The 14,289-nt window shown below is 35.4% G+C and overlaps 1 protein-coding gene across 1 annotated transcript in view; it reads left to right on the plus strand.

Annotated features, from left to right (window-relative positions):
* The window catches only part of atp10a (ATPase phospholipid transporting 10A), a 116,155-nt gene that overhangs the window by 64,244 nt on the left and 37,622 nt on the right, over positions 1-14,289 (plus strand). Inside the window, exons 12-13 of the mRNA XM_056460733.1 lie at positions 10,412-10,515; positions 13,660-13,786. Coding sequence (XP_056316708.1) covers positions 10,412-10,515; positions 13,660-13,786 — 231 coding nt within the window. The remainder of the gene's footprint in view (positions 1-10,411; positions 10,516-13,659; positions 13,787-14,289) is intronic.

A 14,289-nucleotide genomic window follows, 5' to 3' on the forward strand; every position in this document is an offset into this window, starting at 1 on the left:
AGATGCAATTAGAAATAATTCTTCCAAACATAAAACACATTACACCAACCACCTAAAATTAAAAATACATTTGTCAAGTAAGTGGCGGCTTGTTTCACTGTGGTAAACCAGGGAAAAAGCAGAAGGAAAATGAATGAATGATATCCGTCAAGTAAATGCATTATTCAAAAACATAAACACTGACATTAATTAAATCTTAACAATCTGTTGTCATTTCTGATATTTGGGATTTACATTTAATGTAAGTAGAGCAATGTAACGTGTAGGTAATATAAGGTAGGCTAATATAAATGTATAGTTTTATGCATTATATTTATCTTTTAAAAAATAGCTTACATTAGCAGATAAATTACAAGGTGGGCCTACTGGGCAAAAAGGGGATGTCCCTCTGAAAATTTTAGAAGCTGTCATTCATTCATTCTCACCATACTCAAGGTCTTGGTCTCTTTTTCGTCTCTTGTTTATCCTCATAGCATCCATGTGGGATAAAGGAAAGATATCTTTACTCTGTCTTTTGTGAAATGGAGTTGTTGTTTAATGAATAGTAAATCAGACTCAATCAAAGTAGCATCACTGTGCAAAACAACGTTATGAATGCATGCTACACTTCTGACTGTACATTGTGTTTTCTTTTTCTTATAATGCACAGAGTGTTGAGGTATGGGATGTTTTCATTTGCCTTTCACCGACATTTGGACAGGCTCATCCAGTTCATCAAACTCCATCTTTTAAAATCGAAAACGGAAGTGGAATAAAACAGTCTCCTCATAAAAGCCAGCGTATTAGCGCGCCGTTACATTGAAAACATGATTCGATTTGCGCCTTCTGATTGGCTATTGGGATATAGCAGATTTTACTGTCAAATGGCGGTTAGTGGCTTTTGCATGCACACTGTTATTTCTGAATAGGCTGACGCTGCGATTTAGATGATTTGAAGCAAATCTATTAGTTGATGGTGTGCTAAAGCATTCACTCAATGTCATTAGCTCATTTTTGGCGAAGTGGTGTTTAGCGGCTTTTGCATCTAAACGGGACATGTATTCGTCCTGAACCGTCACAGTATGAAGCTCGAGGTTTTGTTGATATACTTCCATGAAGGATACAGTCGGTCCTAGGGATGAAACGATTCTTCGTGAGTCGGTTGAAAATCGATTCAAATATGTGATGATTCAAACTCGTACAAATGTTCAAAGGAATCGCGATACATTTTGAACAAAGAGGGCACTGTTTACAGTTACAAACTCAGTTTACCTGCACATTAGCGGCGCCCAAGATGACAAACACAAACTGTGAGCAAATACTGAAAAAAGACGTTTACTTACAGTAACAGAACAATGAATATGGTGCAGCACAGTGGAAAAATTACTGTTACAGATCTCTATCCACCTTGACTGGAGGATTGGCAGCTCCAATCTAACAGTTACAGAGTGCTAACGTTACAGAGATCAGTGTTTTCATAGTGAAGATGTTTTTCTGACTGAAAGAGTCCTCTATTATGGTTGGAGCTGCTCCTTCTTTGAGGAGTTTTTAGCTGAATCCAACACTGAACTGAGAGAGATTCTGGAAGTTCTCCTTTGTCAAATACTAGCTATATCTTTTTTATAATTCTCTGGAACATAATTAAATTTAATTGTAAGTACTTCTCTCTTTTTGACGTATCCTTTGGAAGCCCAAATACAGAAACAGAACAAGCTCTGTGGGAATAGCAGCATTTGGACGGCATTTTAGCTTTCTCTGCTACAACATTACAGCACCTCTGGTCACGACCCTTTGCTAAAGCAGTTGTGATCTCACTGACCTGGATGTATTTTTTTGTATTCCCCAAACTTTGTTCACTGTAGGCTTTGCTAAGCTAACTCTGTAACAGCCAATTTCTCTCTTTGCATTGAACCTTGAGCATATTATATTCAGACGTTGTTTATGTTCACACAGCTACATTACACATAAACTAAAGTTTAAAATATGATATCGTAGTGGACCACCCCTTTAAATACTCTCGTCACCCCCACCATTTTGTAGCTGGCAGTAATCATTTCATTTTTAATTGCTAAATATTTAAGAAAATGTTAATGTTTGTCATTGATTCATTGATTCAAAATGCTCAAATAGAAGGGAAAAGAATAGATTTAGTTGTAGTAGTAGTAGTAGTGGTGGTGGTGGTGGTGTTTCATTACTCTTAGCGTGATCCTTTTAATTTTTGAATGATTAGATGATTAAAATAATTATGTTAAGTTCTTACTGTCAGTTTTTACTAAGTTTAAGGTGTTCTTGTTTGCTAAATTTTGCCAAATCCTAAAACACGCCTGTCTACTTAAAGACCTTTAATATAAGCAGTGCAATATGAAATATGGATATGTAATATTTTTGTCAGCCTGGTCATCAGAACATCATAAAATAGCATCATAACATCTTATTGAAGAAAATATTCATCTTGTTGGGAGAAAAAAGTCTTATTGAAACTCTAGTTCTGAGTTTTGCTCCCATCCATCTTGTAGACTTTTCAGCCATCTCTAAAACACTTTTTCACCAGCTGTAATTTTGACCATCCGAAGCATTTGAATTATTCTTCTTTTCGGCCTTCAGATGAACAGAAGTCTGGCATGCTGTCAGTCCTTCCCCCGAATGAAATGAATCAAATATTCTGCTTGGTTTATTTTGATGTTCAGTGTTGATTATGCTTTAGAACGCTTGTTGATCATGCTAAAGTTTTAATGAAGTCTGTGCTTTCTTTTCCATGCCCCAGTTAGATGGCCTGTTCCAGCAGAATTAATGTATAATGGCTGACAGCCAAATGGGCAAAAATCACCTGATTTCAGATACATATGTTTATGTCTTTAAGACCGTGAAAGCAAGATGGCAACAAAGTCATTTATAGTGTTGTATTTTTAATTATTTCTTCGCTATTGTTTTTTTAATTTGCTGTAATTTATAGTTTAGTTTGTTTTATTTAGCTAAACACATTTCTATTAAGTTGTATTTAGTTCCAGTTTTATTTTTAGTAATTATAGTTTTCAGGGCTGTGTGATTTATGGGCGAAATAATCACGATTTAATCACAATTTTGTCACACACAGACATTTTACATTGTGAATCTGAACCATTTCCAAAGGAAAACAATTAGATCTTTATCAAAGACCTGTAACATGTCTCTAAAACAGACATAAGGCATAACATAAATAAAAAAACACATAGTAAAGGTGTAACAGATTGTCTCTAGAACAGAGCTATGGCTAAACAAAAACAGTAAATAGACTACTGTGCGTGCGTGCGTGCGTGCGTGCATGCGTGCACACCTGCACACCATCAAACTCAAGTAATACAGAGTTCAGACTGCACGATTTTTAAAGTAGTCGTGTCACAGATGTTTTCACACTGATGGATCAGCGACCGGGGGTTTCACACTGCATGACTTTACAAGAGAAAGAATTGCCGACAACTTTGTCTTGGTCCGCAATCACACGTGAGAAGTGACATGGACATCTTTTGTTGTTAACTACATAATGAGAAATACGCCTTTAGTGGGGCAGAAAATGTACTTATTTTGCTCACTTGGCCTTTAAAGGGAACTATTTCTCCTCAACTAATTAATTTTTGTGTGTGTGATATGTTTGTGTTTTGTGGTTTCTAGCTCAGATTACACGTCAAACACACACTTGTGCTCCTGCCAAGTTTCCACTAGTTTCTCCTTCATCATTCCTTGGGTTCAAATAGACCAAACATAACAACATTTTAACTTCTCCCCCAACCTCCCGTTGACCTCCATGTACCTATATTAGTAGATGCTGCTCTGTCATTGGCTGTAGGTAATCACAGATGTTATATTCAATCAGAAGCCCACCAAGTATCTCACAGGTATCGGCGACTCATCTGCGATTTTCTCAGATTGCGTCTTTGATAGTTTATATCGTGATTTCTGGCATTTCTCTGTGGATTTTTCAAAACCTGTTGGCGAATCAAAGTCGGGGCTAAAATCATGCAGTCTGAACTTGGCATAAGGCTCTAATTTTCTACTTGACCAGATATCTAGCTGTGGTTATTTTTCTGCATGTTCACAGAATTTTTTTTTTTTTTTTGCATGCATATCATAGGCCTCTTTGTGACGCTGACATAAATAGGCTGTTCACGTATTATGTCTTTTTACATGAACAAGTCCGTTATTTCCAATGGAGATGCATATTAAAAGCAACGTGCGCACACTTTAGGCGCACCCAGTTAAAAACTTTTTTCAGAATGCCACTCTGCGAGTCACATAACAAGAAATGACCGATCAACTTCATACTTCTGAAGGAGTGCTGAACTCATCAACCCTGTTTATGTAGGATATTTGTCATTGACTCCTGTTCTCGCGCTCTGTTTAGGTGCGCCGCGTTGTAATTGGTTCAAATAGCATACTGCGGGAAAATTGTGGTGTAAGGACTGTGTTTTTTTTGTTTTTATCACGCATGTTCATATCAAGATTTTAATATGATTTCAATTAATATCACAGCCCTAATAGTTTAGCAATGGTGATTTTCAGTTAAAACCAAAGCTTAATGTTCAAAGTTAGTACAGTTTACAATAAAAAAATTAATTAATTAAAGTGACAAAAATAAAACAAATGTCTGAACAAAGATTTAAACCAAAACAGTATAAACGTAAACGTTGACATATTGTTAAACATTCATTCATTTATTCATTTTGCTTTAGCTTAGTCCCTTTATTCATCAGGGGTTGCCACAGCGGAATGAACCTCCAACTTACCCAACATATGTTTTACATAGCGGATGCCCTTCCAGCTGCAACCCAGTACTGGAAAACACCCATGCACTCTCTCATTCGCACACATACACTACGGCCAATTTAATTTATTCAATTCACCTATACTGCATGTTTTTAGACTGTGGGGGAAACCGGAGCATCCGAAGAAAACCCACTCGAACACAGAGAGAAAATGCAAACTTCACATAGACGTGCCAACTGACCCTGCCTTGACTCAAACCAGCGACTTTCTTGCTGTGAGGTGACAGTGCTAACCACGAGCCACCGTGTCGCCATTGCTAAACATTGTAGAAACCAATATCTTTATAATTGCTAACAATGATGTTCAAACCATTGGCTCTATACAAACATTCACTTAACTGATTTTTGACTGTTGCATTCATCAAAAGGTTTTCTGTGACTGTTGTTAGCATCATTTACCTGTAGTTTTAGTCTTAGTAGTTGATTAGTAAAATAGCCTTGAATGGTGACTCTGAACTAGGAGCAGAAAGTGTGATTTTTCAGCAAATGTCTTTAAAGTGGCCAACGGATTTTGATGTACACTGTTGATCTATGCTGATAGACATTTGATACTTACATAGGTAGCATGACAAGGGCAATACGTCCCCTTCACCCAAACATCTGCTGGATGGCCTCCAGATTGTTCTTGGCTCTTGGATGTGTCCAAGGGTTTTAGTGGTTATAAACTATCCTAATGGGCCAGGTTGACTGGCTTGTTAGTATTCCAGGCACAAGAAAGAGCTCCAGTGGCTGATTTCTCTAATGCTGTGTACATAAATGACTGAACCGAAGTTCTACATACACAGCACTGCATTTCATATCTAAATGTCAACAGGGAAAGAGAGAGAGAAACTGAGGGTACTGTTTTTTGAACTTACTCTTTTGAGGAAAACGGTTTTTTTTTCATTGTTAGTATGCTGATTACTAACGGCAGTGATTCATAATAATTCACTGAAATTCCAGATGCTTAAAAAGCAGAAATATGGCAAAGTTCTTGATATGCGTCATGCTTCGCCAACATTCGTTGTTTTTCTGGATTCAAGATTGGCTAATATTGTGCAGACCTTTCATCTTGTTTTCCAAAATCAGGATTTTTCAACCAAATATTGATTCCCTGAAGGAAAAATGTTGATTCATTTATTAAAGGAATTGTTTACTTAAAAATGAAAATGTGCTCAATATTTACTCCTCTTCAAGTGGTTCCAAACCTGTTTGAGTTCCTTTTTTCTGTTGAACAAAAAAATAAGATATTTTGAAGAAAGCTGAAAACCTGTAACCATTGACTTCCTTAGTAGGAAAAACAAATGCTTTTGGTTTCCAGCTTTCTACAAAATATCTTCTTTTTTTGTCAACAAAGGAAAAATCTTTGAAACAAGTAAATGATAATAGAATATTAATGTTTTAGGTGTACTATGCCATTATTTTAATTCCTGTAAAGGAACCCGAAACATAGGCTACGTTTCCATCCACCTATTTTTATGCGCATAAAAAAATCAGACACGCCAAGATGCATATCAATTTTGAAAATGTGCATATGTTTTTTAAAATAACTGAGTAGGATAAATGTTTTATTTGATAAGAAAAGATGCGCATAAACAACATTGGTAACACTTTTACTTTTGCATTAATGTCATGTGATTTTAGTTATAAGAGATCATGTGATGATAAAAGTATGTGTGAATGCACAAACCAGCAGGCAGTTTTGGAGGTTTATTTATAATGTAATAACACTAATACTGAAATGGTTAGGGCATTTTAGAATGACCAAAAGAACATTTCAGATGTTTTACAGTGTGCTCAGCCTGCTGGTTTGTCCATTCACACACATTTTTATCATCACGTGACCTCTTATAACAAAATCAAATGACATTAAGGCACAGTGGAATTTGTTCTGTAAAAGTGTTTCTACTGTTGTTTATGCGCATCTTTCTTATCAAATAAAATGTTTATCCTACTCAATTATGTGCCATACGTTTTTTTATGTGCATTTTCAAAACTGATACGCATCTTGGCATCTCCATCAACTGGTTTCTTTATGTGCATATCCAGATGCGCATAAAACAGGTGGATTTAAACAGCTAGATTAATTCCTTTCCCTTTTAGACTTTTTTTTTTAGCTGTTCTGGTCAAATGAACTATAAGTATTTCTAGTGTCAATGCAATTAGTTGTGTAATTTCCTCTTTCCTCCATGTTTTTTACTTGGCAGTCTGGAAATATATTAAAAGAGACTCTAGGTTTATTGGTGTTCAGCCTATGCAATGATGTTAGCTTGATGCTGCAAATACACACCCATACTGTGCTTCGATACAGACTGAAGGCTGTTACGTGCGCACAGACACACACATGCTCAGTGTTTATTTCTGTACTTTTGGATCCAGAGTCACTGTTCACCTCTGGGTGTGGGCTTTTAATTAGCAAAGCAGACCAACTGAGGGTACAATAGCCTCTTTCAGAAGCCTGTGGGACATTTGCCATGCTTGTCTATCGGCACAATGCACAAAACAGCCCGTTTTCAGTCATTGACCAGTAAACTGTAGTAACTTTGAGTTTGTAGTTTCTCTGACATCAAGCTGGAAGCCTGGAAAAACTACCTGCGTGTTTCCAGTCATTATGTAACATGTTAAAATGAAGGACAAAAATGTTCTTGGTGTGCTCCAAATGTTGGAAGGGACATTGTGTTTTGCTTGAGGGAATGGCAGTCATTTCCGTGTTTCAGTAATGTAAAACTGGTGCGTAATTTTTGTTTTTGGTCAGTAGCCGACTAGCCGCCTCTAAATTTCCAAACCTTAGCTTAGTTAATGTTGAACAATCGACTATTATAGTAATGTCTAGACTTCTGTTTGTTCGCTTTTGTTTTTATTTATTAATATAGGTCTATGTTTTAGTTTGGAATTAGTTTTTGATTTGTTTGAGTTGTTTTTATTTATTGAATTTGGCTTTTGTTTTAGATTAGCTTTCTGTGTAGTTTGTTTGCTAGTGTGTTTGGATTTTAGTTGTGCTTTCAGGTTTTACTTAAGTTTTTGGTCACGCTTTAATTTGATGGTCCGTTTGTTGAATTTAAGTTACATTGCAACTAATTCTCATTAGATTATAAGTAGACTGTTAGGTTGGGGTTAGGGTTAGGGTTAGGGTTATGGGTTAGTGAAAGTTGACGTATTTGCAAAGTTTCTTGTAGTCAGTTAAATGTTTGTTGAATGTCTATATCAACAGATATTAAACAGACAGTCTACTAATGCTCAAATGCACCATCAAAATAAAGTTTTACCAAGTTTTTCATTCATTAATTTTCTTTTCGACTGAGTCCTTTTATTAATCTGGAGTCGCCACAGCGGAATGAACCGCCAACTCACCCAGCATATGTTTTTACGCAGCGGATGCCCTTCCAGCTGCAACCCATCTCTGGGAAACATCCATACACTACCGACAATTTAACCTACCCAATTCAGCTGTGGTGTCTTTGAACTGTGGGGGAAAGCGGAGCACCTGGAGAAAACCCACGCGAATGCAGGGAGAACATGCAAACTCCACACAGAAATGCCAACTGACCCAGCCGAGACTCGAACCAGCGACCTTCTTGCTGTGAGGGGACAGCACTACCTACTGTACCACTGCGTCGCCCTGTTACTAGTTTTTTTTTAAATTGTTTTTGGTCTGGGTTTGTTTCTATTTTACAGTAAAGTAGATAATTTTGGTTAATATATTTACTATCATGAACAATACATTGATTGCAGTATTTATTAATCTGTTAATGAAAAAGTCATTCGTTGTTAGTTAACGTTAACTCGCAGAGCATTAACTTATAATTGTTAACAAGCACAAATTTGGATTTTGATCATTATTATATATTGATCTATGATTAATAAATGCTGTTGTTCATTGTTAGTTCATGTTAGTAAATACATTAACTGAAGCTTATTTTAAAGTGTAACCACTTTTTTTCCATTTTGTTGGTGGTGTTTTTTTTTTTTATCTATTTTCAGGCATTTGTTTTTGGATTTGGATAAGTTTGTTTTGGTGTTCTGATTTATTTTGTTTGTTTTTTTAGTTTTAGGTTGCTTCATGTTTTATTATGCTTTGGTTGGTCGGTTTGTTTTTTAACTCTGAGGGTTCTTTTTCTTGGTTATGTTGGTTTGTGTTTGTTTTTTTTGTTTGTAGTTCTGCTTGTTGTTTACTCATGAGACAGAACTTGCCTGTTTGTTCCAACATTAAGTCTGTCAGACTATTTAGTAAACATATTGTAATCAATAACTACGGCTGAGTGAGTAATCGAAATCAACATTCAGAACCTATAATCGATCCAATTTTTAAAGGTTGATTTTTTTTTTCGATTACTTTTCCTACGTGTGGAGTCATGTGACCCCGTTGTGTTAAGGCTGATTTATACTTCTGTGTCAAGTGCACGCGTACAGTCCGGCACAGCATTCGTGCGGTTGCATTCATGCGCACCACTCAAAAAATTTAACTACACGTCATGACAACGCGTAGCACAAGCTGTGTGATTAGTACTTGTGATGAGTGTGGGTGGTGCTGAGAGCTGTTGGAGAGCGACGAGCCCGATAAAGTGAATGTTTACAAGTGCCGAGTCCTATGGAGGAGCTCCAGATGGAGACTTTTGTTTTCTGTTTACCTTATGATTAACGTTGTTGCACTTTGAATATGAAAAACATTGAAAATTATTTTTGTTTCCTAAAGTTATTTGTATTTATTTAATTTCAGTTTTTCAATGGTAATGTTCAATGAATAATCATAGATAGTAGATGGTGTGTTTCCTTCAGTTATTTTAAAATCATATAATGCACCGTTCATTCAAAAATATTTCACTTATAATGTTGTGAACATATTTACTGTACAAAACCTGTCAGTAAACTATAAGGGCAAAAAAAATCGTTCATTAATCATAATCGAGTTGAAATGTTCAATTAATCGAGATTTTCTTTAGGCCAAATTGCCCAGCCTAATCAATAATAATACTTGGGTATTGTTATTTAATTTTGCTCATACTGAAGTACTGAAAAGATTCATGGGTCCCACACTGTGTACACCACTACATTTCTATTGCTAGAAGTTTAAAATCGTACACTTCACCTCTAAATACTATGTCAGTGATGATTGTTTCTGTTTTGAGAGTGATGTCAGAGTATGATATGGGGATTTAGTTAACTTATACAATTTTTTAAAAGCATTAAATACCTGAATCTGTGCATCAGTCTATGGAAAAGCAGGTCCAGTCGTCCCACAGTTGCAGGGGTGGTGATGAATCATTCAGTGAAAATGTGAGGTTTGGCACATTCGCCCCCTCGTCTTGGCTGATAGTCCTCCATGTTGGGAAGTGATCATCCCAAACAGTTTGTTCTGCTTTTCCTGCCAGGAAGCAATGCAGCGAGCAATAACACAGGAGCGATAAACCTCAAATCGCTCTGTAGCCAGATTATCCAGTCAACCTGTCAAAACACTCCGCCGTCTTGATTAAACCTAATGGCCTTGTTGAGAAAGACTACAGCAGACTAGAGAACCAACCTGGAAGAGTGATTAGTTTATGCTTTGCAGTGTGTGTTTGTCTCACTGTGTGTGTGTGTGTAATGTTAGTTTATTAAATGTTCAAAGATTTTGATGGATTGTCTAATGTTCTTTTGTTTGTGTTTTTGTATTGCAGATGATTGCAAAGGAAAGCGACAAAGGAAAATCTTGTATAAAACCCAAAACTACTTAAATCTATATGCTGCAGATGGTCTGAGGACGCTCTGTATCGCTAAAAAGGTAACAATTAGATTTTTGCATATTTTTATATAAGGTCAAAAAATATATAACATCTTCGTTTTAGTTTTTTGGGAAATAAAAAAAAAACAATAAAAAGCTGCATTTTATATTATATTATATTATATTTTATTTTATTTTATTTTATTATATTTTCCCAGTGCTGGGTTGCAGCTGTAAGGGGATCCGCTGCGTAAAACACATGTTGGATAAGTTGTCGGTTCATTCTGCAGTGGCGACTCGAGATTAATAAAGGGACTAAGCCGAAAAGAAAATTTATTATATTAAATTATATTATATTATATCATATCATATCATATCATATTATTATATATTAGATTATATTATATTAGATTATATTATTTGTAATTTGGAAAATACGTTCTTGAACTTATGTAGAATAAAACAAATATTAACATTTTACTCAAATCCGGTAAATGTAGAGAAACAGAGTTTGTTACTGGGTAAGTGATGACTTAATCTTGTATAGTTTACCAGCTCTAATTTTTGTTTTCGCATTGCCCCTTATGGGTTTATCTTACTGCACCAAAAAACAAAGTGTTTGCCTTGAGAAAAGTGTTTTTGCACAGATGGTTTACAAGTATGTGAGCTTTTTCCCAGTGTACTGATCTGTGTGACAGATCAACAAGCTTCTTTCTCACTCTCTGTTCGTCTTTCTCATCTCTCCTTCTCTCTCCATATCTTATGGATAGTAATATATGCTCTCACTCTTTATAACTCCATGTTCTGAGGTCCATGTGGTAGTCTGGGAGCCATATTGTATGATGTGATCAGATTTTACACGCACAAAAAAAAGAAGTTTTTTTTTCATTCGCACATTTTATTTCATTCATTCATTTTCTTTTCGGCTTAGTCCCTTTATTAATCAGCATTATACAGCATATGTTTTACGCAGCGAAGGGCCTTCCAGCCACAACCCAACACTGGGAAACACCCATACACTCCTGCATTCACACACAAACACTACGGCCAATTTGTCTTATTCAATGCACCTATACTGCATGTCTTTGGACTTGTGGGGGAAACTAGAGCACCTGGAGGAAACCCACGCCAACACTGGGAGGACATGCAAACTCCACACAGAAATACCAACTGACTCAGCTGGGGCTCGAACCAGCGACCTTCTTGCTGTGCTACCCACTGCGCCACTTTGACACCCTCACTTTTATTTATTATTATTATAAGCTGATGCTTCTTATATGTTTTTTTATATGATTTTTATTTATTTATTCTTATTTTTGGCTCGCTTGACTGCCTCTGTGGCTAAAGTCACCTTAACAGAAGGAAAGCTTTAAACAGCTTGGATACAATTATTTTTCACACAATTAAGTGTGAATTCATACATAAATGGAGCTCTTTAAAGTTTAACAAGCCTTTTATTGTGTTAGTTTTGTTTTCTCCACCCGTTTCTGTTTTTTAAGCCAGCAACCAGAATAACTTGTGTTTTTCCTCTCGTTTGCTTTTCACACATCTCTCTGCTATTTTCTTTTTTTTCTTTCTAAAAGTACTACAGTATGACACCCACTGTGTTATCATCTCAGTGATTAGTAGATAACTGAGATTATTCACTTCCTAGATTACTTAGAAATTGTGATTAGTAACGTAATCTGAACTAAAACATTTTAGATGTTTTTGATTGATTTACACAACCGGTCAAAAGTTTGGGGTCAGGTTTCTTTTTTTCATGTTTTTATTTTGTTCAAGCAGCATTTATTAAATGTAAAATCATTGTTAAATATTTATTACACTTTTAAATAACTGCTTGTTGTATGTAGTTTCAAGTGAAATGATTACTCCAGTCATTATTGAATTTATTAATATTACCAATAATAATAATAATAATAATAATAATAAATATTTGTGTGATTTCTGAGGGATACTGTGACTGAAGATTTGAGTAATGAAGCTGAAGAATCATCTTTAAAATCACTGTAATTATTCAATTAAATTCTAAACTACTTTTGAACAGTTGTTTTATAGTGCAATAACTTTTCAGAATTTTACCATTTGTACTGATTAAATAAACAATTTTGATTAAATAAGTGCAACCTTGGTGAGCAGGAGAAGCTTATTTGCAAACATTTAAATACCCTGCTGACCCCATACTTTGTCTGGTAATGTTGATGGCTTTTGACCTATCTGGCAATGAAAAATAAAAGGAATAAAAATTGTTAATCAAAATAACAATTGTAATCAATACATTTACTGTAATCTGATTAAGTACAGCAATGAAAATCTGATTAAGTATTTAAAAATGTAATAATATATGCTAACAAATTCATAATCTAGATTATGCAATCAGAATCTAAGTGACCCGGAGTTACCAGCACTGACCAGTAGGTAGATATTGGAAAAATTTGAAATTGCACTATTTTATTTTTCTGCGATTAAATATTGTGATGTAAATACAGTTTCACAAGATGAAACTAGATAGTGGTTTGAAAAGCACTATTTGATGGTTTTCTTGGGCAGTCTAAGTATTCAGGTACAGAAATTAAATAATCATAATGTGAAAAATGCTTTTCTTACTTTCTCATTTCAATAGTCCAAAAACAAATTCTTAGATCAAGTAAAAATGTGGTTTTGTTTTCACCTCCATAAGAAATAAGTCAGAATTAGTAGTTTTTGTTAACCTTGTTTTTGCTTTGAAGTGTAGATATTAGGACTAGAAACTAGTAAGAAAAAAGAATCATATAAATCATATAAATATTGTAAAAACAAAATTAAAAACAATAAATCTTTATCTAAACTCTCTTGAAATTCTCATTCACAGACCTTAAAAACACATGCGAATGTGAAACCTTCACTCTATTATGGGCTAACTGAGCAATGACCCTACAAACCACATGTGTTCTGTGGCTCCTGATCAACTATAATCCAGACTCAACACTGAAAGGAATGTGTTGAATTTAAACAAACAAATTAAATGTAGTGAATTTATCTTACAGCCACTTAACTTCAAAAAAGAAAATTAGTAAGTCCAACAAATCATCTCTGAATTATTTTTTTTTTCAGTGTAGTTTGTGATGTGACTATTGCGGATGCACATTGCGATATCGATGCTGAAACGATATATTGTGTAGTCCTACTAACCTGTGATATGGTTGTTGTCGTTTTTTCCTCCAGGTGCTTAGTAAGGAGGAGTATGCTAGTTGGCTACAGCACCACCTGGAGGCAGAAACAGCCATACAGAGGAGAGAGGAGCTGCTATTTGAGTCTGCATTACGACTTGAGACCAACCTCCAACTTTTGGGTAATAATAATCCCTGAAGCAATCTGAGTCTATTGAAGAACTTGTTTATACCTGCTGTTAAAAGGCTTATAATATGCTTTTTTAATATGCTTCTTTGCATCTTAATGTTGTTGTTTTAACATGAAAAAGATCTGTAGAATTACAAAGGGATGACTTCTCTGTATCTGCCTGCACTGTTTCCAAACTCCCTCGAATGAGTTTTCTTTTGGAAACGTAGGCCTCAAAATATCCTGAAATTAAGGTTTCCCACCCTAGGGGACGAGATCGGGTTGAATTGTTAATGACGTGTTTTCATGTAAAAGAGACATTGTTTTACAGATCTAATATGATGATACACATGCCATTTCTTTACACACATACAGCTTTGTGTCTGTGCTTTCAGAAAACCATTAGGATTAGGAGTTTAAACTGGTTTTAAAACGCATGTAGATGTGCAACTGAAGCACTAGCTGTAAATGCATTTCTCTTTTCTAGAAATGTAGCAGGCGTAATCAGCTCATTGA

This window comes from Danio aesculapii, chromosome 6 (genome assembly GCF_903798145.1).
Source record: "Danio aesculapii chromosome 6, fDanAes4.1, whole genome shotgun sequence".
NCBI classification, from domain to species: Eukaryota; Metazoa; Chordata; class Actinopteri; order Cypriniformes; family Danionidae; genus Danio; species Danio aesculapii.